At 35.0% G+C, this 20,706-nt stretch overlaps 3 protein-coding genes across 3 annotated transcripts in view; 2 read left to right on the plus strand and 1 right to left on the minus strand.

Annotated features, from left to right (window-relative positions):
• Positions 1-20,706, minus strand: part of LOC125062312 (dipeptidase 1-like) — a 93,846-nt gene that overhangs the window by 34,289 nt on the left and 38,851 nt on the right. The window lies entirely within an intron of this gene.
• LOC125062313 (actin-104-like) lies at positions 139-6,202 on the plus strand. Its single transcript, XM_047668139.1, has 4 exons — positions 139-277; positions 1,233-1,463; positions 2,578-2,869; positions 5,689-6,202. The coding sequence occupies exons 1-4, from the start codon at positions 171-173 to the stop codon at positions 6,175-6,177; spliced, it is 1,119 nt and encodes a 372-aa protein (XP_047524095.1). The 5' UTR covers positions 139-170; the 3' UTR covers positions 6,178-6,202.
• Positions 8,527-11,101, plus strand: LOC125062314 (actin-85C-like). Its single transcript, XM_047668140.1, has 3 exons — positions 8,527-8,978; positions 10,171-10,727; positions 10,864-11,101. The coding sequence occupies exons 1-3, from the start codon at positions 8,632-8,634 to the stop codon at positions 11,061-11,063; spliced, it is 1,104 nt and encodes a 367-aa protein (XP_047524096.1). The 5' UTR covers positions 8,527-8,631; the 3' UTR covers positions 11,064-11,101.

A 20,706-nucleotide genomic window follows, 5' to 3' on the forward strand; every position in this document is an offset into this window, starting at 1 on the left:
CGAGAGCTTATCTCTATCTTAGCTCCATATGCACATCTGCGCATGCCCGAGTATCTACTACCACCATTTTAATATTCTCATTTTAAAAATTACTTAATTATTAATTCATCATGGTCTCAGATGCTTTTGTAATCTAGTTGGCTACGGTGTGTATCATATAGTTTATAAAAATGTCTGATGAAGTAAGTGTAATAGTTGATGCAGGATCAAAAAGTATCAAAGTAGGATTTGCCGGAGAATCGTTCCCAAGAAACATAATACCCAGTGTAGTTGGAAGGTAAACAAGTAAGCTTTCAAAAGATGAATAGAAAATGTTTGTTTGATATTTTGTAGATTTATGGTACATGTATTAAAGTTATTAAGGGACACTTTAGTACGGACGATGCTAGTAAAATCTTACGTCCGGATTTCAAAATACTAGTCGTATATGAATCGCGTTATGTCTGTAGAAACAAGAGCAGTATATAAAAAAAACCCGCTATTCGGACTAACCTACTACTAAATTACTACAAGAACTTAGATATAGAAACAGATATAAATATATATAATATACAATTTCTGGTCAACTGTTTGCTTAAAAGATATAATATAAAGGTAACCGTATATATATTTCAGTAATCTTTTATGTAGTCGACAAAACAAGACCTTTGTTACATTAACAATACATTGTATACTGTGTATATTTATTTACAACCCCTCTGAGACCACGCGTTTTGAATAGCGAGATTATTTTGTAAGTTAATATTATAATTTCTACTTGCTTTTTATCTTGATAATTCATAAAAATAACTCATTCCGAGAGCAACGTAGTCGCCAGATGACTTCGAATCCTGAGGACGCGAGTTTGAATCCCAGGTGTGCACTAATAGATTTTACACAATTAATACTTGGTCATCGTGAAGAACGTTTGTCAACGTAGCAAGCCTAGCCCGCAATATGATACAAAAAATATTTAGCATTTAAATATGTTACTCCGAAATAATGTACGTTTTCTAATGGTGAAATAATATCGTATAGTTAAAAACATACAAATCTACAAGTCTTTCATTGAAAAATGAATTTATACAATTTGAACTATAGTTAAACAAATAAAATTAAATCAAAAAAATTAATATGTCATTAAAAATACACTGATACAGGGACCAAAAATTATAAATTTGTTTTTAGTTTTGTTTTTATCTATTTTAAATTTTATTATTTTAATATCCATATAACAATCGATTTGTATTCAGATTTCGCAGAGAAGGCCTAACTGATGGAGTGCCAGACATATATTTTGGTGGCGAAGCAATCAAAAAGAAAGGAATTTCAAATCTATCCTGGCCTATAGAAGGAGGGATGGTACAAGATTGGGATGAGATGGAGAAGCTATGGCACCATCTCTTCTACCGGGAACTGTTGGTGGCGCCAGAGATTTCTCCAACTCTCATAGCACTACATCCGTTGACTAAACTAAGAGATAAGTAGGTTGCAGCTTAAAACTTAAAGACTTACTTTGAAATGGAAAAATGGAAAAATATTTATATGAATTCAAAACTGGAAAACACTACATTATAAGGATTGAGTGTATCAATAATTTTTATATTGCCAACTTATTTATTAGCTATGTATATTTCAAAGCTTGTTTGTGTTGCAAAGGCTTTAGACAGAACTTTTGATGTAAGCTTAAGCTGTAGAATAATTCATACATGAAAATCTTTACCTCTATAATAAGGAAGAGACTGTTAATTATACTAAAGTAGCCAGTACGCTACAATATTATCTAAATGGTACCATATTAAGGTTTCACGATTGCCCGTTTTATTAAATTCTACGATATATATACGGCCTCCATCCGTAACGATGTGACGTGTCCATGACCTCCGTTTTATTTTTTTAATATAAATTAAAAGTTTATTTGAATTTGGAACAAAGACGTCTATGAAGAACGGCGTTTTAGCTCACTCTAATATTCGTTTTAAAAGTGGAAACTTCAATATTTATTTCCAAACTAGCTGTACCCAGCCACGCTTCGTTGTGGTTGTGCCAACAACAAAGAATACATTTCATATAAGTTTAATTTTGCAATAGGGAAAAAAATAAAAAAAGAATGATAAAAATAAATAAAAACAGTCCTTGATGCGGATTATATATCATGCTAAAATTTCAGCTCCATCAGTGCAGAACTTTTTGAGTTTTTGAAGCGTACACAAACCAACATAACATTTTTACATTTATAAATTATTATTTACTTAATAACCTTAACAACTTAGCAAAAGATAATTTAAATAAAAAACTTTTTTGACCGGATTGAAGTTATGTATTATTATAAATTTACAACTATTTAACATAATTTTAATTTAAAAAGATAATTTTCTATATATAGAGTTGCCGCCTGTTTCATTGGTAATTTTTCTTTATAAGCTACCACCTGATACTTGTCATCGATTTCGGTGACCTAACAAGTAAGTTTCCCGACTTTGACCAGAACCGTACGGCAGGTGTTAATTGTGAAAGTCCTCTAAGTGATGAACGGATCGCACCACTTTAGGGTTTAAGTATCGCACGCTCAGCTGTGATATTAATGTGTATTTTCAGAGAAAAATTGGCCGAGATACTATTTGAGTCATTTCTGATAAAAGATTTGTACTTAGCTATATCTCCCGCACTCGTCCTTCACGCTAGCGGCAGAACTACAGGCGTAGTGTGGGAGAATGGCTATTCTTGTAATTACACCGCTCCAGTATTTGAAGGATTTCCACTAAAGCACGCTACAATTTGCTCAGAGTTAAATGGAAAGCTACTAACAGAAAGACTCCAGTATTTACTTAAGCAAGTTGGGTATAGTTTCACTACGCCTTGTGAGATTGAATCTGTGGATAAACTTAAGGTATACAATGAGAATACTCAACAAATTTTAAGTACACGTTTCGGTGTTTACAATTAGCTCTGGCTCGGTTGGTTTTCTTTTCTTTGACTTTCTTATTTAAATCGTCTCAGTGGCTCGCAAACCTAGAACGCTGCCTCGTGCACTGGGGATTGTCGGAACTCCAAATATATACACAATACACATACTCGGAAGCTTTATCCACTAGCAATTGTGCATTTTTGCGTCTTTTTCTCGAAGCGATCAAACAAGAACATAGTTCTAATTGATTAGCTCGCGATTTCCAACCCTGAGATCGTGGGTTAAAATCACGGTTATTACTGGATTAACCTAACAGAACAAATAATTTCTAACACATCTATCCAATACCAGTTCGATGTAATAGAAACAAAAATATATTACTGAACGAAAAAAATAACTCAAATTAAAATATACACTTTTGTATGGATTTGATGTAGGATGTAGATCTCAATAGGTTTTTAATAATTAATATTCTTATGTTAACAACACCAAAAAACAAAACAAATATGTTGTTTACTGAATAAATTTCAAACAATTCAGTTGATCCATTCCTTGAGGGAAGTGACTCTTTTATCAAGCTTGCTGAGTTTATTTGAGGAAAAGGTCGTAGCAAGTTATACAAGCTTTAAGCCTACCTCGAAAATAGGACTAAATGCAAAAAGAAGAAATTTGTCTATATAAGTCATTGATATACAAAAAACCCAAGATGCACAGTCTCATATAAAAGTAACGCTCGAAAGTGTCCCGAAACACTATTTCTGTCCATAACAGTATATGTTACAAGCATATATTATTGCAAAATCAACCTTACGCGAATTGCTTAAAGTTGTTATTACAACGCAGTGTATACGTACTTAAAGCAATAAAATTTTACGACCGACCGTGGTCGGTAGGACAAGGTATTGAGTGGAGTCGAACATGACTTTTTTATTTACAACTATTTAACATAATTTTAAATTTATCCGACTTTTCGGGTGCTTTACAGCGTGAGTGGTCACGGTGACTGAAGACAAAAGGTGTTGGATGTTAAATAGTTGTAAATTTATAATAATACATAATTTTAATCCGGTTAAAAAGTTTTTTCTTTAAATTAAAAAAAAATGTTAAATTGGCTACCTCCTGACCCACACTTTATATAGCGTAAATATATTTGTCAAAAACTACACACAAGAGTACACACAAGTTCAAGAGTACATAAATTTATTTATAAAAAAAAACACAAATAAATAACATCGACTCCACTTGTAGACGCGAGACTATTTGAAATGAGCGCACAATTTTGAATGTTGCGCTCATTTTTTGAGGACGTTTTTTTGACGTTGAGTGTGCATCTTGGGTTTTTTGTATATGTATGGGTTTACGACCGACCGTGGTCGGTAGGACAAGGTATTGAGTGGAGTCGAACATGACTTTTTTATTTACAACTATTTAACATAATTTTAAATTTATCCGACTTTTCGGGTGCTTTACAGCGTGAGTGGTCACGGTGACTGAAGACAAAAGGTGTTGGATGTTAAATAGTTGTAAATTTATAATAATACATAATTTTAATCCGGTTAAAAAGTTTTTTCTTTAAATTAAAAAAAAATGTTAAATTGGCTACCTCCTGACCCACACTTTATATAGCGTAAATATATTTGTCAAAAACTACACACAAGAGTACACACAAGTTCAAGAGTACATAAATTTATTTATAAAAAAAAACACAAATAAATAACATCGACTCCACTTGTAGACGCGAGACTATTTGAAATGAGCGCACAATTTTGAATGTTGCGCTCATTTTTTGAGGACGTTTTTTTGACGTTGAGTGTGCATCTTGGGTTTTTTGTATATCAATGATATAAGTATATATTCTATTGTAAATTCAAAATCATACATCCTAAATTGCAAGGCTAAATGTAGCGTACTTAAGACAGGCAATACGTCTAAAACTGCTTTGCAACTCAAATTGCCTACTATCGCTGAAGGCGAAAGATTGCTAATTATATAACCTATGACACTGAAACTTCTACTTTGACACAGATCTATTCTTTGATGGGTTCTTATATTTATTAGAATCATTGCAGAACCTATCTACATTATATATATGAGATAATAAAACGTAATTATTTATTGGAGCTGGTGCTTTCTAAATGTATAAATATAGTGAGAAAATGCTAGCATTAAGGGTACTCTGTATTTACCATAATTTCTATACAGCTTAGATAAAATATTGTTATTAGAACTGACGATCAATCTAATATTAATTTAACAACACTTTTAGTTAGCAGAGGTTCGATAGCCTGTGCACCAATGGACTTTCTTTCTATGTGCGCAATTTACATTCGCTCAAACGGTGAAGGAAAACATCGTGAGGAAACCGGCTTGCCTTAGACCCAAAAAGTCGACGGCGTGTGTCAGTAGAAAGAAATTCCATTGGTGCACAGCCGGGGATCGAACCTACGACGTCAGGTATGAGAGTCGCACGCTGAAGCCACTAGGCCAACACTGCTCTTCACCAAGATTTATTTTTTATTTTACTTAACAATATCACTTAAACAATGAATAGTAAAATGCACAAAAAGTCAAAGCTATCTATGACAAGAAAAACCATTTCTAGAGGTTGAATTTAATTTAGCTGCTGGTGCTTATTGGATATAAAAGCTTTAGCTTCTTCATAAAACGCCTTTATTCTATAGACCGAAAAGAAAACTGGTTTCTACATTGTGTGGAAGTGCTAAGTTAATCTGTTAAAGAAGTTTAGCTCAACATAGGCTTTATTTCTGTTAAAATAATCAGGCGTATTATTAATATTTTAGGAACAGCTGTGTTTCACAACAACAGACTATGAATTGGAGTTAGCTAAAGCGTCGTCTAAGGAGAAAGTTCCATTTAAATTACCCGATGGTCAGCAAGTTTTAATTGGAGACGAGAGGTTTCTCTGTCCAGAGGTACTCTTACAACCTTCGCTTCATGGTTTGCGAATTCCTAGTGTGGTTGACAACATCAGGTCAAGTATTTCGAAATCTGATTTAGACTACAAAGGAGAGTTTTATAATAATATCGTCTTATCAGGCGGATCTACAATGTTCGAAGGTCTTCCAGATCGCCTCTTTATAGAATTGAGAAAGAGAGCAAGTGACTCATATGAAATGAGGGCAAAAATTGACGCAATGCCATCAAGACATTTAGCAGCGTGGATTGGTGGCTCGATTGTGGCATCTTTGTCTTCTTATGATAATTTTTGGATGTCAAGACAAGAGTATGAAGATGGGGGCGCTGATAAAGTGCGATACAAATTTTTTTAATGTCAAATAAACGAATGTTTCACTATTCATCTTTTTGTGAACAATAAAGAACAAAATAGAAAAGGACATTTAATAGCAATATAAAGCTTACAATATGTTTTGAATAGGTGAACCTTTAACTGCTGTGAAAGAGCAAGTTAATTAAAAACTTATAATTTTAATAAAACGTTTGCTTGTTCTGGCGTTCCTAAGGCTATATGGAAGTTTTAGAAGCCTTGTTAGTGGTGTTTTTTTTTGTATGTAGATTATAATTAAAGAACAATATTATTTAAGACACGTACATGACATACAGCCGCTTCTGTGGAGTCGCCGAGTTTTATGCAAATTGTAACATCATATTACCTACCTTTTAATATCTCAGATATTAATAACAAATACGTTTTTAAAATTAAAGTCACTCTTCAGTACTACAAGGGGGCAGTTAATTGGATTAATGGCGATATTCTTGTTCATTCGAGTAGAAACGAAAGCTTTACCATAAACAATCCGTACAAAATGGGGCATGAGAATATATTATTCGAATAGTATTCATGCTGAGATCTGTATAGATAATGTATTGGAGCTGTCAAAATCTGACATCTTGACGTCAATTAATTAGCGTATAAAATTATTTGATGAAAGTTTAATTGTAATAAATTTTAGCATAGCATAATTGCTAGCAATCAGATAAATCATATGACACAGATCTAAAACAACAATCATAGGTACTGATTTATTCTGATGAAATGAACATTGTGTCAAGTGTGTTGTGCTCATAAATCAATGTTTTTAACAAATTTATTGCGAACAAGCTGGAATTCTACAAAGGAATAATAAAAATACGAATGTTGCATTTGTTATTTTGACATACTAAATTGCCTAATAACGGTATAGAGTTTTACACGAATGATACAACGATAATACAGCGTTTTGTTCTTACTTTCGTGTCTAACTCTTCATTTGTTTGTAGTTACTCGTAATGTTCTTGGATTTCTTCAGCGGAATTCGATTTAGTTTTAGATTTAAAGATGAACTAAGGTTCGGTTCTAGAAAATCGATTTGAAAGTTATCTTGTTTTATGTTTTGTTGAGACTTCTAATTTACCGTTAACAAATTGTAGCATCGAAATGATTTGGAATGCATAAAAGCCCACCAACTTCTTAATAGACACTTATTAAACAGAAGTTTAATCAGAGATTCTATTAATCAAATATACATGAATGAAATTTGTGTAGAATTTGTTCTTTATCCGTTAAGATCGATTTCTATATAACCGAATCGAAGATTTTTATTAGAATTTAAATCCTATTGTTATTATATTATATTTAAGGGCATTTCATTAAAATCATGGTTTGTTTTACGTAGTTTGATTTTAGTTTTAGCCTGTGAGAACGTTTTGTTTTTGTGAAAGAACATTCGGTTATAATAGCGATATGAGTAGCGTTGATCGGATTAAGGTTAATGGACGGTAACAATGTCGATTTTATACTAATAATCAATAATAAATAAATATAACAATGTGTCAAAAACGAACCTAAACGAAAAAACTAAACTCTGTTTCACTGCTTTTGGCACCCAACTCTCTTTTTATCATAGCCTGAACAATTTAGTTATTTAAACATTAGTTTAAACTGTGTCGTAAGACTGATTTAGTTTTATATGGAACAATATACAATTTTATGTGAAAAACTAAGGGTGGATTTTCTTTTTACTTGCCATAGATACGTAGACAGACTATGGTATAGACCAAGCATCAGCGTACAGCGTGTGAGATAGCGAATGATTGACATATGTCGTATTTACAGTTTTATTACTTACAGTTTTTTTATTTTTTCATTGAAGATTGCTTATTATTGACCAAAATACACATTCGAATGAATAATTCTTGAACAAAGTTACTGAGTCGTGACAAAATAAGCTACTTACCGATGAAAGGTTATGTTTGGTTCTTTACGTTCACTATAGCTTTTACAGCCATTTATGCAACAATTCACCATGACTGACACTTTAAATACACCTCTTATAAGGATAAAGTCTTAAAATATGGGTTTGACTTGGGTTTCACAGATTTATCAGTAAGCGGTGAAAACTTGTTTAAACCAAACAACCACCAAGGGCTCGGTGGTAAACAAATAAAACCCGATACGCAAAAACAGACAGAAAAACTGATACTTTGTTTCGCTCGCACTTAAGTATTTCACGTTAATGCCTTCTCTCTTTAGTTATTATTGTCATTTTAGAAGCTCATCTAGTTCTATACTCTATCTACGTTTAAATATTATTTATGTATTTTACTTTTCAGGCTTTATGCCCTTTCAATATTTTTTAACATTAAACCTTTTTATTTCAATTCACAAGTCAGTCGCCATCACAAGATGACAACTATATTCAAACGCGTGCTATTTTTCTATGAATTGATTCGGAAAGGTTGTACGAACGAGTTTTGTGATAAATTTTCTACATCCTAAATCCCGGATGGCGTTCGAAAAGCCCGCTGTCGTATTAGATAACGGCAGTTACATTATGAAGGCAGGATTTGCATGCGATAACCACCCGGTATCGATGTTCCGAACGTTAGTAGGACGACCGAGCTATTTACATGGCAGCTACGGCCGGGAACCCTACGACGTCTTTATTGGCGATGATGCGATCGCCAAAATAGACGACCTGGAACTGAGCAGTCCCATAGTAAACGGAAAAATAATACACTGGGACAACATGGAGAGGATATGGCATCACGTTTTCTATAGGGAGCTGAAGGCAGCGCCTGAAGACAGGGCGGTCATGTTGGCTTGTTGCAATTCTTCAACCATAGACGAAAAGTAAGATACTATGCAGCACATGTAAAGGTAATAGTGTTGAATACCACCGCACTTTTTTGACGATACTAATTATTTCAGAGTCTCGGGGGACCTTCATTGGAACACCTCCAAGTGAGTTTTACTACGGAAACGCGTCTGTGTTCCAATGAAGGTCCTCCGAGACTCCTAAATAATTAGCATCGTCAAAAAGTGCGGTGGTATTGAACACCCAACCCCATGTATACAATATTTTATTATTATTTATCAGTATACCTCGAAGTTAAATAATTAGTTCATTATCCTGGGGTTAGGCAGACATTATTGCACGTATACCGCGGTATGATGAGTTTTTTACTTTTAATAGAGTCAAAGAGAAAGTTAAGAGCGCTTTAGCCATCTGCTCCCAAGTTTCAACCCCGGCTTTGCACCATAGGTTTTAGTCTCTATGCGTAATAAACTTCCACGTCCGGTGAAGTTAAACAATAAGACGTGTTTCCGCCCAACTAAAAAAAGACAGAAGGATTATCTAACTCACCTAAATAGGAAATTATCAAAGAAATAGCATCACTTAATAATCTACGATTTATGAAGGGTTTTAGGGCAATTAGATTCTTATTTTAAATCGAATCAATGAACCTGTAGTATACATGATATTAAACGTAATGTGGCTTTTTCAATTAAACAAGCACACACACAAAGACTAAAAGCATTTTTATGATTATTCTGTCGTTAGAAAGCAATTACAATAAGCCTCCATTATCGGAGATTTATTATAATCCTCGTGTTTCGATTAATACAAAGTTAAAAGATAATTTGAACATTGCGTCTGTATTTGTTATTATAATAATGTGGAGGAAGCATCAATCATCTTCCAACCTAAAAGGTTACCAGACTAACTACGACCAGGCTAACTACTGACTGGCCGGCCCGGAGTCTAAGTTCTAGAATTTGTATATAATATTTATATTCATTCATTATTATTTTTTTTTATATATATAATAAATTGTATATCCTTAGCGGTTGGAATAACTTCATTAACGCGTTTCCGGTTATGACGTCATCGTAGGGATTTGTAGGCACAGATTGTCCGTGTCGCTACACTATTATCTACATCTACAAAAGTCGTATAACTGGCAAGCCTCCAGCCGTTAGTTAGTGTCCTTATGAATTGCTGTAATGTTCAGAGTTAACTGTACAATACCTATTTTTCCAGAATAAAATGCTGCGAAGTATTTTTTGAAGTACTAAATTCCCCTGCGCTTTGCATTCAGTCACAGAGTGTTTTATCGATGTATGGTTCCGGTTTTACGACCGGTATTTGCGTTGACATCGGTTATGACACTACCGACATAAGTCCGGTGTTCGAGGGTGGTCAAATCAAATATGCTCACATCCAGACGGGCCTGGCAGGCGTTCAAATATCGAACTATATAAAACGAAGTTTGCTTGAACGTAATATAGCACACGCCATTAAGAGTCCGACCGATATCGATAATATATTAAGAGAATTGTACATAACCCGGGATGCAGCTATGCCAAGATGCTGTTACGAAAGACGTCTGAATAGTCCGTGTGGCGATATAGAGCTTCGCAATGAAGCGTTTATGGCTGGGGAAATGCTATTTCAACCAGATGTTATAATGGAAAAGAAAACGAATTATTTAGCCCTGCATGACGCGGTCGTGACGGCGTCTATGAAATGTGATTCGGAGATTAGTTCGGAATTATATGAGGCGATTGTCCCTTGTGGTGGATTAGCGATGATTCCAGGTGATAAGTCTTTAAATATATTCATAGTTTTGTTAGCGATCGATCTTTTTATTTTGACACTAATTGTTCAGTGAAACTTAGTAAAAGCACATTAACAAACAAAAGAATCGCTATTTATCAAATGTTTTCTGTGAAGGTCTTAATGCGAGATTACAAATAGAGCTCGAGGAGCAGCTTAACCGGCCTGTCAATATTTTATCATCTCCCGAGGCATACTCTATCTCCTGGTTAGGTGGCGCCACCTTCGCTGGACTCCCTGACGCTAAGAAAATGTGGGTGACTCAAAAACAGTATGAGGAACACGGTGTTAAAATAATAAAGAATAAATTTATGTGACATTTATAATTACGTACCATATTTATTAATAAATAAAATATAAAAAAAAACAATTCTTCACGTTTCTCTTTACCGAAAAAAGCTTGGATTGCAACTGTTATGATAATTTATTATACGCCAGTTGTAATATGACATTATAAAAATTAATATGACATTTGCATGCCTATTTATATATGATTGTGCGGATTTTTATAATTAATCTATCTGATTGTACCACTATCTTGGCAAATAAACGATTTATTATTATTATTCGTTAATCTGCTATTTGCATCTGATACATTGTTTTTTTTCTAAAACAATATCTTGTCCTGAAATGCCTCCATCGAAAAGATAAGTTTCACGTACATAAAGGTGGTGACTGACATTGAATATTCTCTCGATGTAAGCACGTTACAAGTCGAATATTCGGCATGTCAGTACATCCAGCCGAGCAGCTCGATACGAGCGCCGAGCGCGCTCCACTCGGCTGTCGGATTTTTGGCGAATCCCTTTGAATGTTACATTACAAGTCAGTCGCCACCACCTCTACGTCCGCCATTTTGACTGTAACTGTGGATGGGATGGAGCACAGGCGAATCGCCAATATTCAGGTGTTGTGAGCATTGTTGTGAGCATGCTCACAACGAACAAATATTCATGCGAATATTCACATCTAGCGAAAATTCGATGTCAGTCGCCACCTTAATAAATATCCACTGGTGCATACAGTTGATTTGATACCACGGTTTTGAGTCACCTGCTTTAACCGCTAGGTCATTAGTAAGTTTATGCATATGTATACAGTAAATTATTATTCCATTAAGCATGAAAGCGAAACATACAAGCTGTTATATTATTTAATTATGGCAAGGTACTTAGAAGAGTATACGTCATTAATTACCCACGGGAGAATGGCGTATTATCTTTCGAGCTTTGTCTACGATCAAGCTCCGTAACAGGCTCATAGAATTTTGCTAATTGGTCATGCTTGACGCTGTTTTAGAATTAAATTAATTTTTTTTCATAGTTTGTAGCGTGAGGCATTTATGGACAAAGCTTCGGTGGACAAGTTTTATGTATTAGACGCGATATAACGTCACAGGCAGGTATTATTTCGCAAATAGAAAAGATTTATTAGTGTTTAATGTCTTGTGCCTAGCCACTAAGCTAACACTCATTAACTTTCACCTCGTATATTAGTAAACATTTGTATTGTATCAGTTCAAAAAAAAATATTGGTTGTTTGTAAAGTAGGTTTACGATCGAGATGTTTACGTGATAACGTCTTATTGGTGATATAAGTTTTTGGGAAGTAAGGAATTAATGAAGATAACAATTTTTTCAAATTTTAAATTACATCTATCGTTTTATTCACGGAAGATCGGTCCACTCACTCGAACGCTATGCCAGCCTCCGCTCGTGAGGATTCCGCGTGACAAGTTTCACGGAATGACTGGCAGCGCTCGAGATGAGACGGGAGATCGGTCCGTCTCTCTCTCGTTATACCTGCGATCGCGCTCGTGAGGTTTTGGTGTGACACAAGTTTCTGAACATGTCACCCGACTAAAACGATTTTAAAGACGTTATCACGTCAAAAAAGGTCAACCTACAAGTGATAGTGAAATGCATTTATGCATATCATTACGTATAGAGTTAATAACATGTCAATTGAGGTGGCATTAAGTGGCACGTATATAAATTGTTCAAATTTCGGAACTAAGCTATTGAACGAAATGATTTTGAATTGACTCAATGATACAGGCTTTTATCTTTTGTAATACGATAGACAAGAAATAATAAAGGACAATGCCACTCTTATGAATTCAGCCAGTGTTTCATTGAATATTCTTTACCGCAACATAATTAAGCGATCACAACGCACCCGTAAGCAAATCTTTGAGCAAGAAGTGCGCGCCCGCAGCACAGTCAGCAATAGATTAGTCGTACGCTTTTGTTGCAGTGAGTGACGTATGACGTACAGAAATCTTCCAGTTGTGATCTGAAGCTGCTTAATATTTCGAGTAACCACTCGGCAGTTACCTTTATATAGCCTGGAGGCTCCAAATACTGGACATTATATAATGAGATCCATTGCTGTCTGACTTTTTTGTAGGTCGCACGTACATGCCAGATATTATTTCAGGCTTAATCTGTGCAGTTATTCAGCAATGCACCCCATGTCCCTTAATTATCATCATAATTTGTGGGCTAGGACATTGCTATGACATTGACATTGACGACTCATTGGTCTAGTGGTTAGTACCCCTGACTGCGAATCCATGGGTCCCGGGTTCGATCCCCGGCTGAGACGAACGTCGATGTGATGAGCATTTGGTGTTGTACTTAGGTCTTGGGTGTTGAAATATGTATTTATGTGTCTATCTATCTATAATATGTATGTATATCCATTGCCTAGTACACATAACACAAGCTTCACCAGCTTAGCATGGGACTAGGTGAATTGGTGTGAATTGTCTAAAAAAAAAAAAAAAACATGACATTGATTATAAAGAATTTCGTTGTTTTGGCGGTATGAGTTTCTATGTACCGTTTGTCCCACTCCGATAACGTATTCTGTTTAAGTTCTTTCCTGTGGAAGAAAGTGGTCTCTTTGCGTTTGATTGTCCCAAATAATTCCGCCACCTCCCTTGCGGCATGATTTTCAATGCGGCCGGTATACAATGGCGTGATAGCTTTTTTTCGGTTTTCCCATATTGACCAAGCCGCACCCACTCCTAGGTTAGTTTTGCTGCCATTGGTATACATTTTTAAGCTTTCGAGGTTATCAAGCATGTTAAAATGTAGGCCTGTTTGTTTTGCAGGGTGTGGTATATTCTTTAACGATGTCATCCGTTTGATCCCTCAATCATATTTAAAGACTCCGTATTTGTGATGAAAGAGCAGTGTTGGCCTAGTGGCATCAGCGAGGGACTATCAACCCTGAGGTCGCAGGTTCGGACAATGGACTTTATTTCTATGTGCGCATTTAACATTCGCTCGAACGGTTTTCCACTTGAGGAAACCGGCTTGTCTTGACTCAAAAAGTCGACGGCGTGTGCCTGGCACAGGAGGGTGATTACTTGCCTATTAGATTGACAAATGATTCTAGATCATAATCTCATAATGAAATAGATACAGATATCTGAGACTCAGACCTAAAAAGGTGGTAGTGTCGCTGACTTTTTTAAAATATTTGTGATGAAAATACTTAAATATAATTAAATCTTCTTTGTAAATATTACGAGGATTATTTGTCTGTACTGTCTGTGTAAGTGAGTTATGAAACATGCTATGCTAAATATTCTTATAAACAAATTCGGCTAGACATTAAGTACTTATAAATATTAAATTCGAAGTTGTCTCAGTCAACAATTATTCGACTTTGATTTGATTGCTTTATTAGTTGAGTTATAAATAAATAAGAATAGAAATAAGTTGTATAAGTTTAAATAATATGAAAATTGTAAATTCTATCTATCGGAATTTATTGATTTTTTTTAATGGGTGACTGATTCATTTAATTCATGAGTCACCCAAATGTCGAACGGAGAATTTACTATATATGTTCTGAAGTATATGTGATGCTCGATTTGTATAACGGCCGGTTTCTATATTCTATAATTATTTCCAATCCAGATTTTTTATCGATAGAGAATCTTCATTTCAATATGACAAATCGTATTTTTATTATTATTTTTTATTTTTTGTATTTTTCGTATTTGAAATCCTTGTAAGAAAAGGATTGGTCGGCCCTCTTGTGGTTTAGTTTTACGCGTTACTCAAATTTGTGAGGAACTATATTACTACTTGAAGACGTGATTATTTTTATAAAACGTATAGATATATTGTAAAATCAATATTTAAAAAAAAAATTAAAACCAATATACGATTTTCAGTTACCAATATATCAACTAACAAAAGCACAAGGTTTTATCGTTAAGTATCACAAAATAAGCGGGCGCTTTGTAGTTATCGAATTCGGTTACGTTTGTTTCGGCAGCTAATACGGCGATACTTCATGTACGCTAATATTATAAAGGAACTCCGAGTTTGGAAATCTAAATTACGCTTAGATATCAATATAAAGCTGCTGAGGGATTTTGCACAAATTAGTAGCCAATTATTTTAGTTTAGAACAATTTTGTAAATTGAAACCTGACGTAAAGTCAGCAAGCAGTGGTTGTTCTCGGGTTTCCGTAACTGTTACTTGTTTTTTTTTTAAAAGCCATAAGCCTTCTTTGCCTGACAGGAGTCATAGATTTTTGGGTCTTAGGATGAGGGTAGTATTCATTTCGTACTCGGCCCAGTAGTTTATTTCATACAAAAATAATTTGCAATAATATATAGAACTACCTCGGGGTTGAGTTTGTTATATTAATTATATTCAAAGTCAAAATCGTTTATTCATATAAGTAACACAATGTACACAAAAAAGAAATAAATATTAAATGCTTCTAATTTTACATTTACTGCCGGTTCTCAAATCAAGGGCGCAGAACGGAAGAGAAGAACTCTCTATTATAAATATTTTTTTTATGTTACAGTAGCAGACGGGCAGGAGGCTCACCTGATGTTAAGTGATACCGCCGCCCATGAACACTCGCACTGCCAGAAGGCTCGCAAGCGCGCTGCCGGCCATTTAAGAATTGGTACGCTCTTTTCTTGAAGGACCCTAAGTCAAATTGGTTCGGAAATATTTCAGTGGGCAGCTGGTGCCACATAGTGGTGGTGCGAGGCAGAAATTGCCTTAATATGACCAAGTTTATTATACCAATGGTTTTTAAAACCAGTAAAAATCATAAAAAGGATACATTTATCGCTTATATGGCAATATTTCACTGAATACAGAATCAAATAGCGACATACATCACGCTTTGACATGAATTATCAAATAACACGAAGGCCGAAAATCAACCAATCCGTCATTGATTGATGTGGTCGACCTCAGTCAATCGGCGACCAATCTAGTAAGTCTTACTATGAACTATAGTGCAATCAATTTTACTAACTTGAATAAACGATGCAAAATTTATCGAAAATTGTATGTAGTAAAGATAAAGATAATCATAATAACCTTATAGTAATTGAAATCACATTTTTTATCTAAACGTAAAATTCTGTCGAACATAGTTTTTGCGAAACTTACAACGGAAAAAGATCTTAAAAAGGTTTTTTCAATCGTTTATGGTTCGTTTCCATTAGTGCGATGTGATATAGCCATTAACAATTCTCAATAAACAAACAATTTCCACTTAACACAGAGTTTCTTAAATAGAACCGGTTGTTGGATAAATTATTCAACCAAAATCACAAAATCTTTAGCAGCAGGAAATTCACTCCTTTTTTGTATGTGGATATCCTGTGGTATTGGCATTACGCTCGTACAAAGGCGTGGTAGGCCGGGAGATAGTGACACGAAATAGTTAGTCATTTGTACCAGTATGGCGGTTCTACAGGGGTCTTAATACGAAATTAAAAAAAGAATTTTGATGGTCATAGCGTTGGTACCGGAGGCCCAAGCGCGTGGGCGTTAGTCCAACTCGTCAGATTATTTACGACTTTTAAACGATTCCACAAAAATTCTAGTATTTTCCGATAGTCCTTAAAAAATATAAGAGGCGGCAGTGTCATGCCATACTTCTCCGGTGTGACTTACAGCCCGCCATACCGACGCGAATGGGAATAAAAAAAAATACTGATTTTACGGCGGTATGGCGGCCATTTGGAATCGTCCAAAAAGTATGGGATGGTGATTTTCGTAAATGGCTGCTCGACGATGAATAACTGTGCAAAAATTATCCTGGTACAAATGGTTGATTTTTTTTGAATCATCGCATTCGCTTCGGTATGTAAGCTGTAAGTTACACCGGAGAAGTATGGCATGACACTGCCGCCTCTTATTTTTTATGAACAAATCTTTTAAAAGTCGTAAATAATCCGACGAGTTCGACTAACGCCAACGCGCTTGGGCCGCCTGTATCAGCGCTATGACCATTAAAATTATTTTTTTAATTTCGTAATAAGACTTGTAGAACCGCCATACTGGTACAAATGACTATTTTGTGTCACTATCTCCCGGCCTACAGAGGGCTTCTAGTCATCGCTTATAACAAGACAGGAAATGTTCTCACTATTGAAGTAACGGCGCTACAAAACCTTGATATGCCTGGACTGAGATTTCTGCACACATTTTCTGGATTGTTTTACTATGCAAGTAGGTAGTTGGTGCTTCAGTCTCCCTTATAGTACGCTCAAGTATGAATTGCGACATAGATGAATAATCCACTGGTCAATGCGCGCAACTCGCAACTATTTTATAAATCAATTTATCTTTTGGAAGCCTTCAGAAAAGAGCTACGTCCCTCATCCAAGTGACGGGTTCATGACAGCTTTGCTCTGGGTCAGATTACAGCATGGTAATTCTATACCGCGTCACATCATATGAATAATGCAAGGCGATAACGAACTCTCTCTGGGACACTGCGTTGGGTTATTGCATTTTTAATATCGCTTGTCGTCGTCGTTCGTCTAAAAGAGTGATAATTGAAGCTTTGAGTAGCTATTGCACATTGCGTTAGTCCATTGAAATGTTACATTTGCTGAACATTTGTTAGAGGATGCAATTTTATTTATAGGACATGTAGGGGGGTCGATACAAGCTTAAACTTAAGTTTGTGGGGTTGGCGTGCTTGTCCGCCGGCCGCCATCTTGGAAAAAGGGGTTCAAAAAACACGTTTTTGGCTATATCTGCTTAACTATGTTCTCTAACAAATGTTCAGTTTGGCCCTCAAATTGTAATATTTCAATGGACTATCTATCTGCCATATTTTCTTATTTTGAACAATAGTCAGTAGTGTTGCTGATTTCAATTATAAAGTCACGGTCCCGTTTTGCTTGTTTGCACTGACGTGATTGTGGCTCTCCAAATTTTATTAAAAGTAATATGATCAGTACATGATGCCAAGACAGGTGGTGTTAGTTTTCCACCAAATTGAGACCGGATCGATAACATTTCATACATATTATATTATATATTTATATGCAGTCACAGTGTATGTGAAACTATTTGACACGGATTGCGAATTTGATTTTTCCTCTGGTTGCCGTATTTTAGAAGGCTTGACACGAACTTTACGATAGTTTAGTTAAAAATTGAAGTAATAATTTGTACATGTAAATGGATTATCATATTCGTCAGTTTTTGAAAGTTTGACCGAAAATTTGTTTTTTTTCGAGCTTTGTAAGTTCGCGCTTTCGTTAGCCACCTAATACGCCCACTTTTTTTACGTTATTATATTTTATAATTTATTTTACGTTTTGCTAGTGGTTCTCTATTACAACCCACATTTAAATCAGGTAAAAATAATAAACAATTATTTTTCTAGACTATACACATACCCTATCAAAAGACCACTCGTAGCAATAAAGATTGGTATTTACTAAAGAACAATAAGTTCGTTCGTTAGTAGAAGTGCTTTACCTAATTAAAAACTGTCTAACTATAAAATGAAGCATCAACCAGTGTGGTTAGCGAAGTTCTAAACATAGTGATAAATTAAAGTTCCTTAAGCTTTAAAGTTAAGAAAACACAGTTTAAGTTACGTAATTAGCGCGCACCGAGCAGGTTGGGAGAATAATGAATAACAAAACAACTAACTTCATACAATGGGAAAACTGGGTAACGCTAAGCGTACTGGGATTTTAGTTCAAATTTTCTGATGTTATATCGAGCGTGTATAAAAATTTGCACACACATCGCTCTGGCATAACAAAGGCGTAAGCCCGTATCCGTTTTACATTAACCATGATAATGATTTTCTACTTTGAAGAAACAGGAAGAGTGTTGTCTTAGTGGCTTAAGGCACCTTCGAATCACGGCTGTGCACTACTTGAATTTTCTTTTTATGTTCGCAATCAACACTTGCTCCGTTGGTAAAGGCAATATCTACATGGGCACAGGCTGATTGCTTACTAGTCACAAAAATTTGAAAATGATCATATCAACATTTGCAACCTGCGGATATGGTTGTACTAAATTATTAGTAAGCTATTGCATAGATTTTATCGCGGGCTTTGAGGGCGGCGACCGAATCAAGAAATTCCGTAACGAAAATAAACCTAACGCGTTAGAGCAGGACAAAACGCATACTGCGTCTCACATCGGTCTGGCGTGATCGGTGACGTAGCGCAGGTGTGTTACAATGGGACAGAACGCATACTGCGTATTCACATCTCTCTGACGAGATCGGCGACGTAGCGAAAGCGCGGCCGGTGCAGCCGGTACGCGTTAGAGTAAGACAGATTATTTAGCCGTCTTAGTCTGAGTCTGGTAGAGTGGTAAAGTGGTAGATTGAATTAATATCGAAAAAAAATACTGCATAAATAATTGCAATAGCTTTACCGCGGCAGTCCCCGAGTGCCACACGTTTTTTATTTGTAGAAAAATCAATGGCCAGGGTGAAATCTTCCAGGTCATGTCGTTCGTTTGAATCCCGGATATGCTCCAACTTAAGTAGCACTTGTTATGAATAATGCCGTGAGTTACACAATGAAACAAAGGTATATGTGATTGCCCCATTCCAACATTCCATATTTCAAACAATGTTATATTAAATTCATCGTATGATCACGGATTGTTTTTGGGTATAATAAATATACCTATATACCGGTAATAATAGAATTTATAAGGGAACAAAAAGTCATTATTTTATTCGAATTGCAACACCACGCATTGTCGTAGACATTTTACAAGTTGTAATTAGTCAACGTGCCAATCTGTCAGTAGTGCGTAGGAACGTTTGATGACTTTGAACTGACTTATTTAACATCAAAATATCAAGTTTAATTTATTTCATATCCTTGATATATAACTAATATGTTTTCATAATTTTCTGGGCTAGCTAAAAGCTAACCTAAAATTAAAAAAATACCCTACATTTTTTCTTTAAATATAAATCACGATTTTAATATATTGTATCAAATCTTTATGAATGATACATTTATTGTATAAGTCATAATTTTTTATATTTTATTGGCCAAATATCATATTATTTATAGACTATACGTCGAAATGAAATAATAATTGTAACAAATATTATTAAAAAGTTATCACGTATTCAATTAAACTTAAAGTAATTCGGCGAATCCAAAAAAGAGGCACCGAAATTCATTGCGCAGTAGTAAATTCAGGAATCACAATAAACAAACACTATTTAGCAATTCTGAATAAAATTACGTCTGCCATTGATATGTAAATGTTTCACAAGTGCATTTAAGTCTCTAGAGACTTTATTTTGTATATAAAGTTTCATTCAAAAAGTGACCTGTTGAATATATTTTACATGTATCAAAGACTTGCTTTGAAATATAATCTTATGTATAAAGTGACTTGGAAAGGCGTGTTGAGCGTTTTCCTTCTCATACAGAGAATTTATTGAAGTTTTTATGAAGGGAAATGTCGTGCGGAGTTCACTTAGTCATCCGATGAGGCTTAGGCAATATTAGGTTAAGAAGAATTTTCGTTGTGTGAATTAATACTTGTAGCGACAACATGTTCTACTCGTAACTTATTGATTGTCAGATAATGGCTCAATCATCACCGTATCTATTACTTGCACCTTATATACTTTCTGATTATTTTCTTCATAATTACGTTAATTTTCTC

The sequence above is a fragment of the Pieris napi genome, chromosome Z (assembly GCF_905475465.1).
Source record: "Pieris napi chromosome Z, ilPieNapi1.2, whole genome shotgun sequence".
Taxonomy (NCBI): domain Eukaryota; kingdom Metazoa; phylum Arthropoda; class Insecta; order Lepidoptera; family Pieridae; genus Pieris; species Pieris napi.

Coding starts and splice junctions, on each gene's coding strand:
- LOC125062313 (XM_047668139.1), top strand. CDS start 171: ATGTCTGATGAAGTAAGTGTAATAGTTGATGCAGGATCAAAAAGTATC. Junction 278..1,232: donor ATACCCAGTGTAGTTGGAAG/GTAAACAAGTAA, acceptor ATTTGTATTCAG/ATTTCGCAGAGAAGGCCTAA. Junction 1,464..2,577: donor TTGACTAAACTAAGAGATAA/GTAGGTTGCAGC, acceptor GTGTATTTTCAG/AGAAAAATTGGCCGAGATAC.
- LOC125062314 (XM_047668140.1), top strand. CDS start 8,632: ATGGCGTTCGAAAAGCCCGCTGTCGTATTAGATAACGGCAGTTACATT. Junction 8,979..10,170: donor TCTTCAACCATAGACGAAAA/GTAAGATACTAT, acceptor CTATTTTTCCAG/AATAAAATGCTGCGAAGTAT. Junction 10,728..10,863: donor TGGATTAGCGATGATTCCAG/GTGATAAGTCTT, acceptor TTTTCTGTGAAG/GTCTTAATGCGAGATTACAA.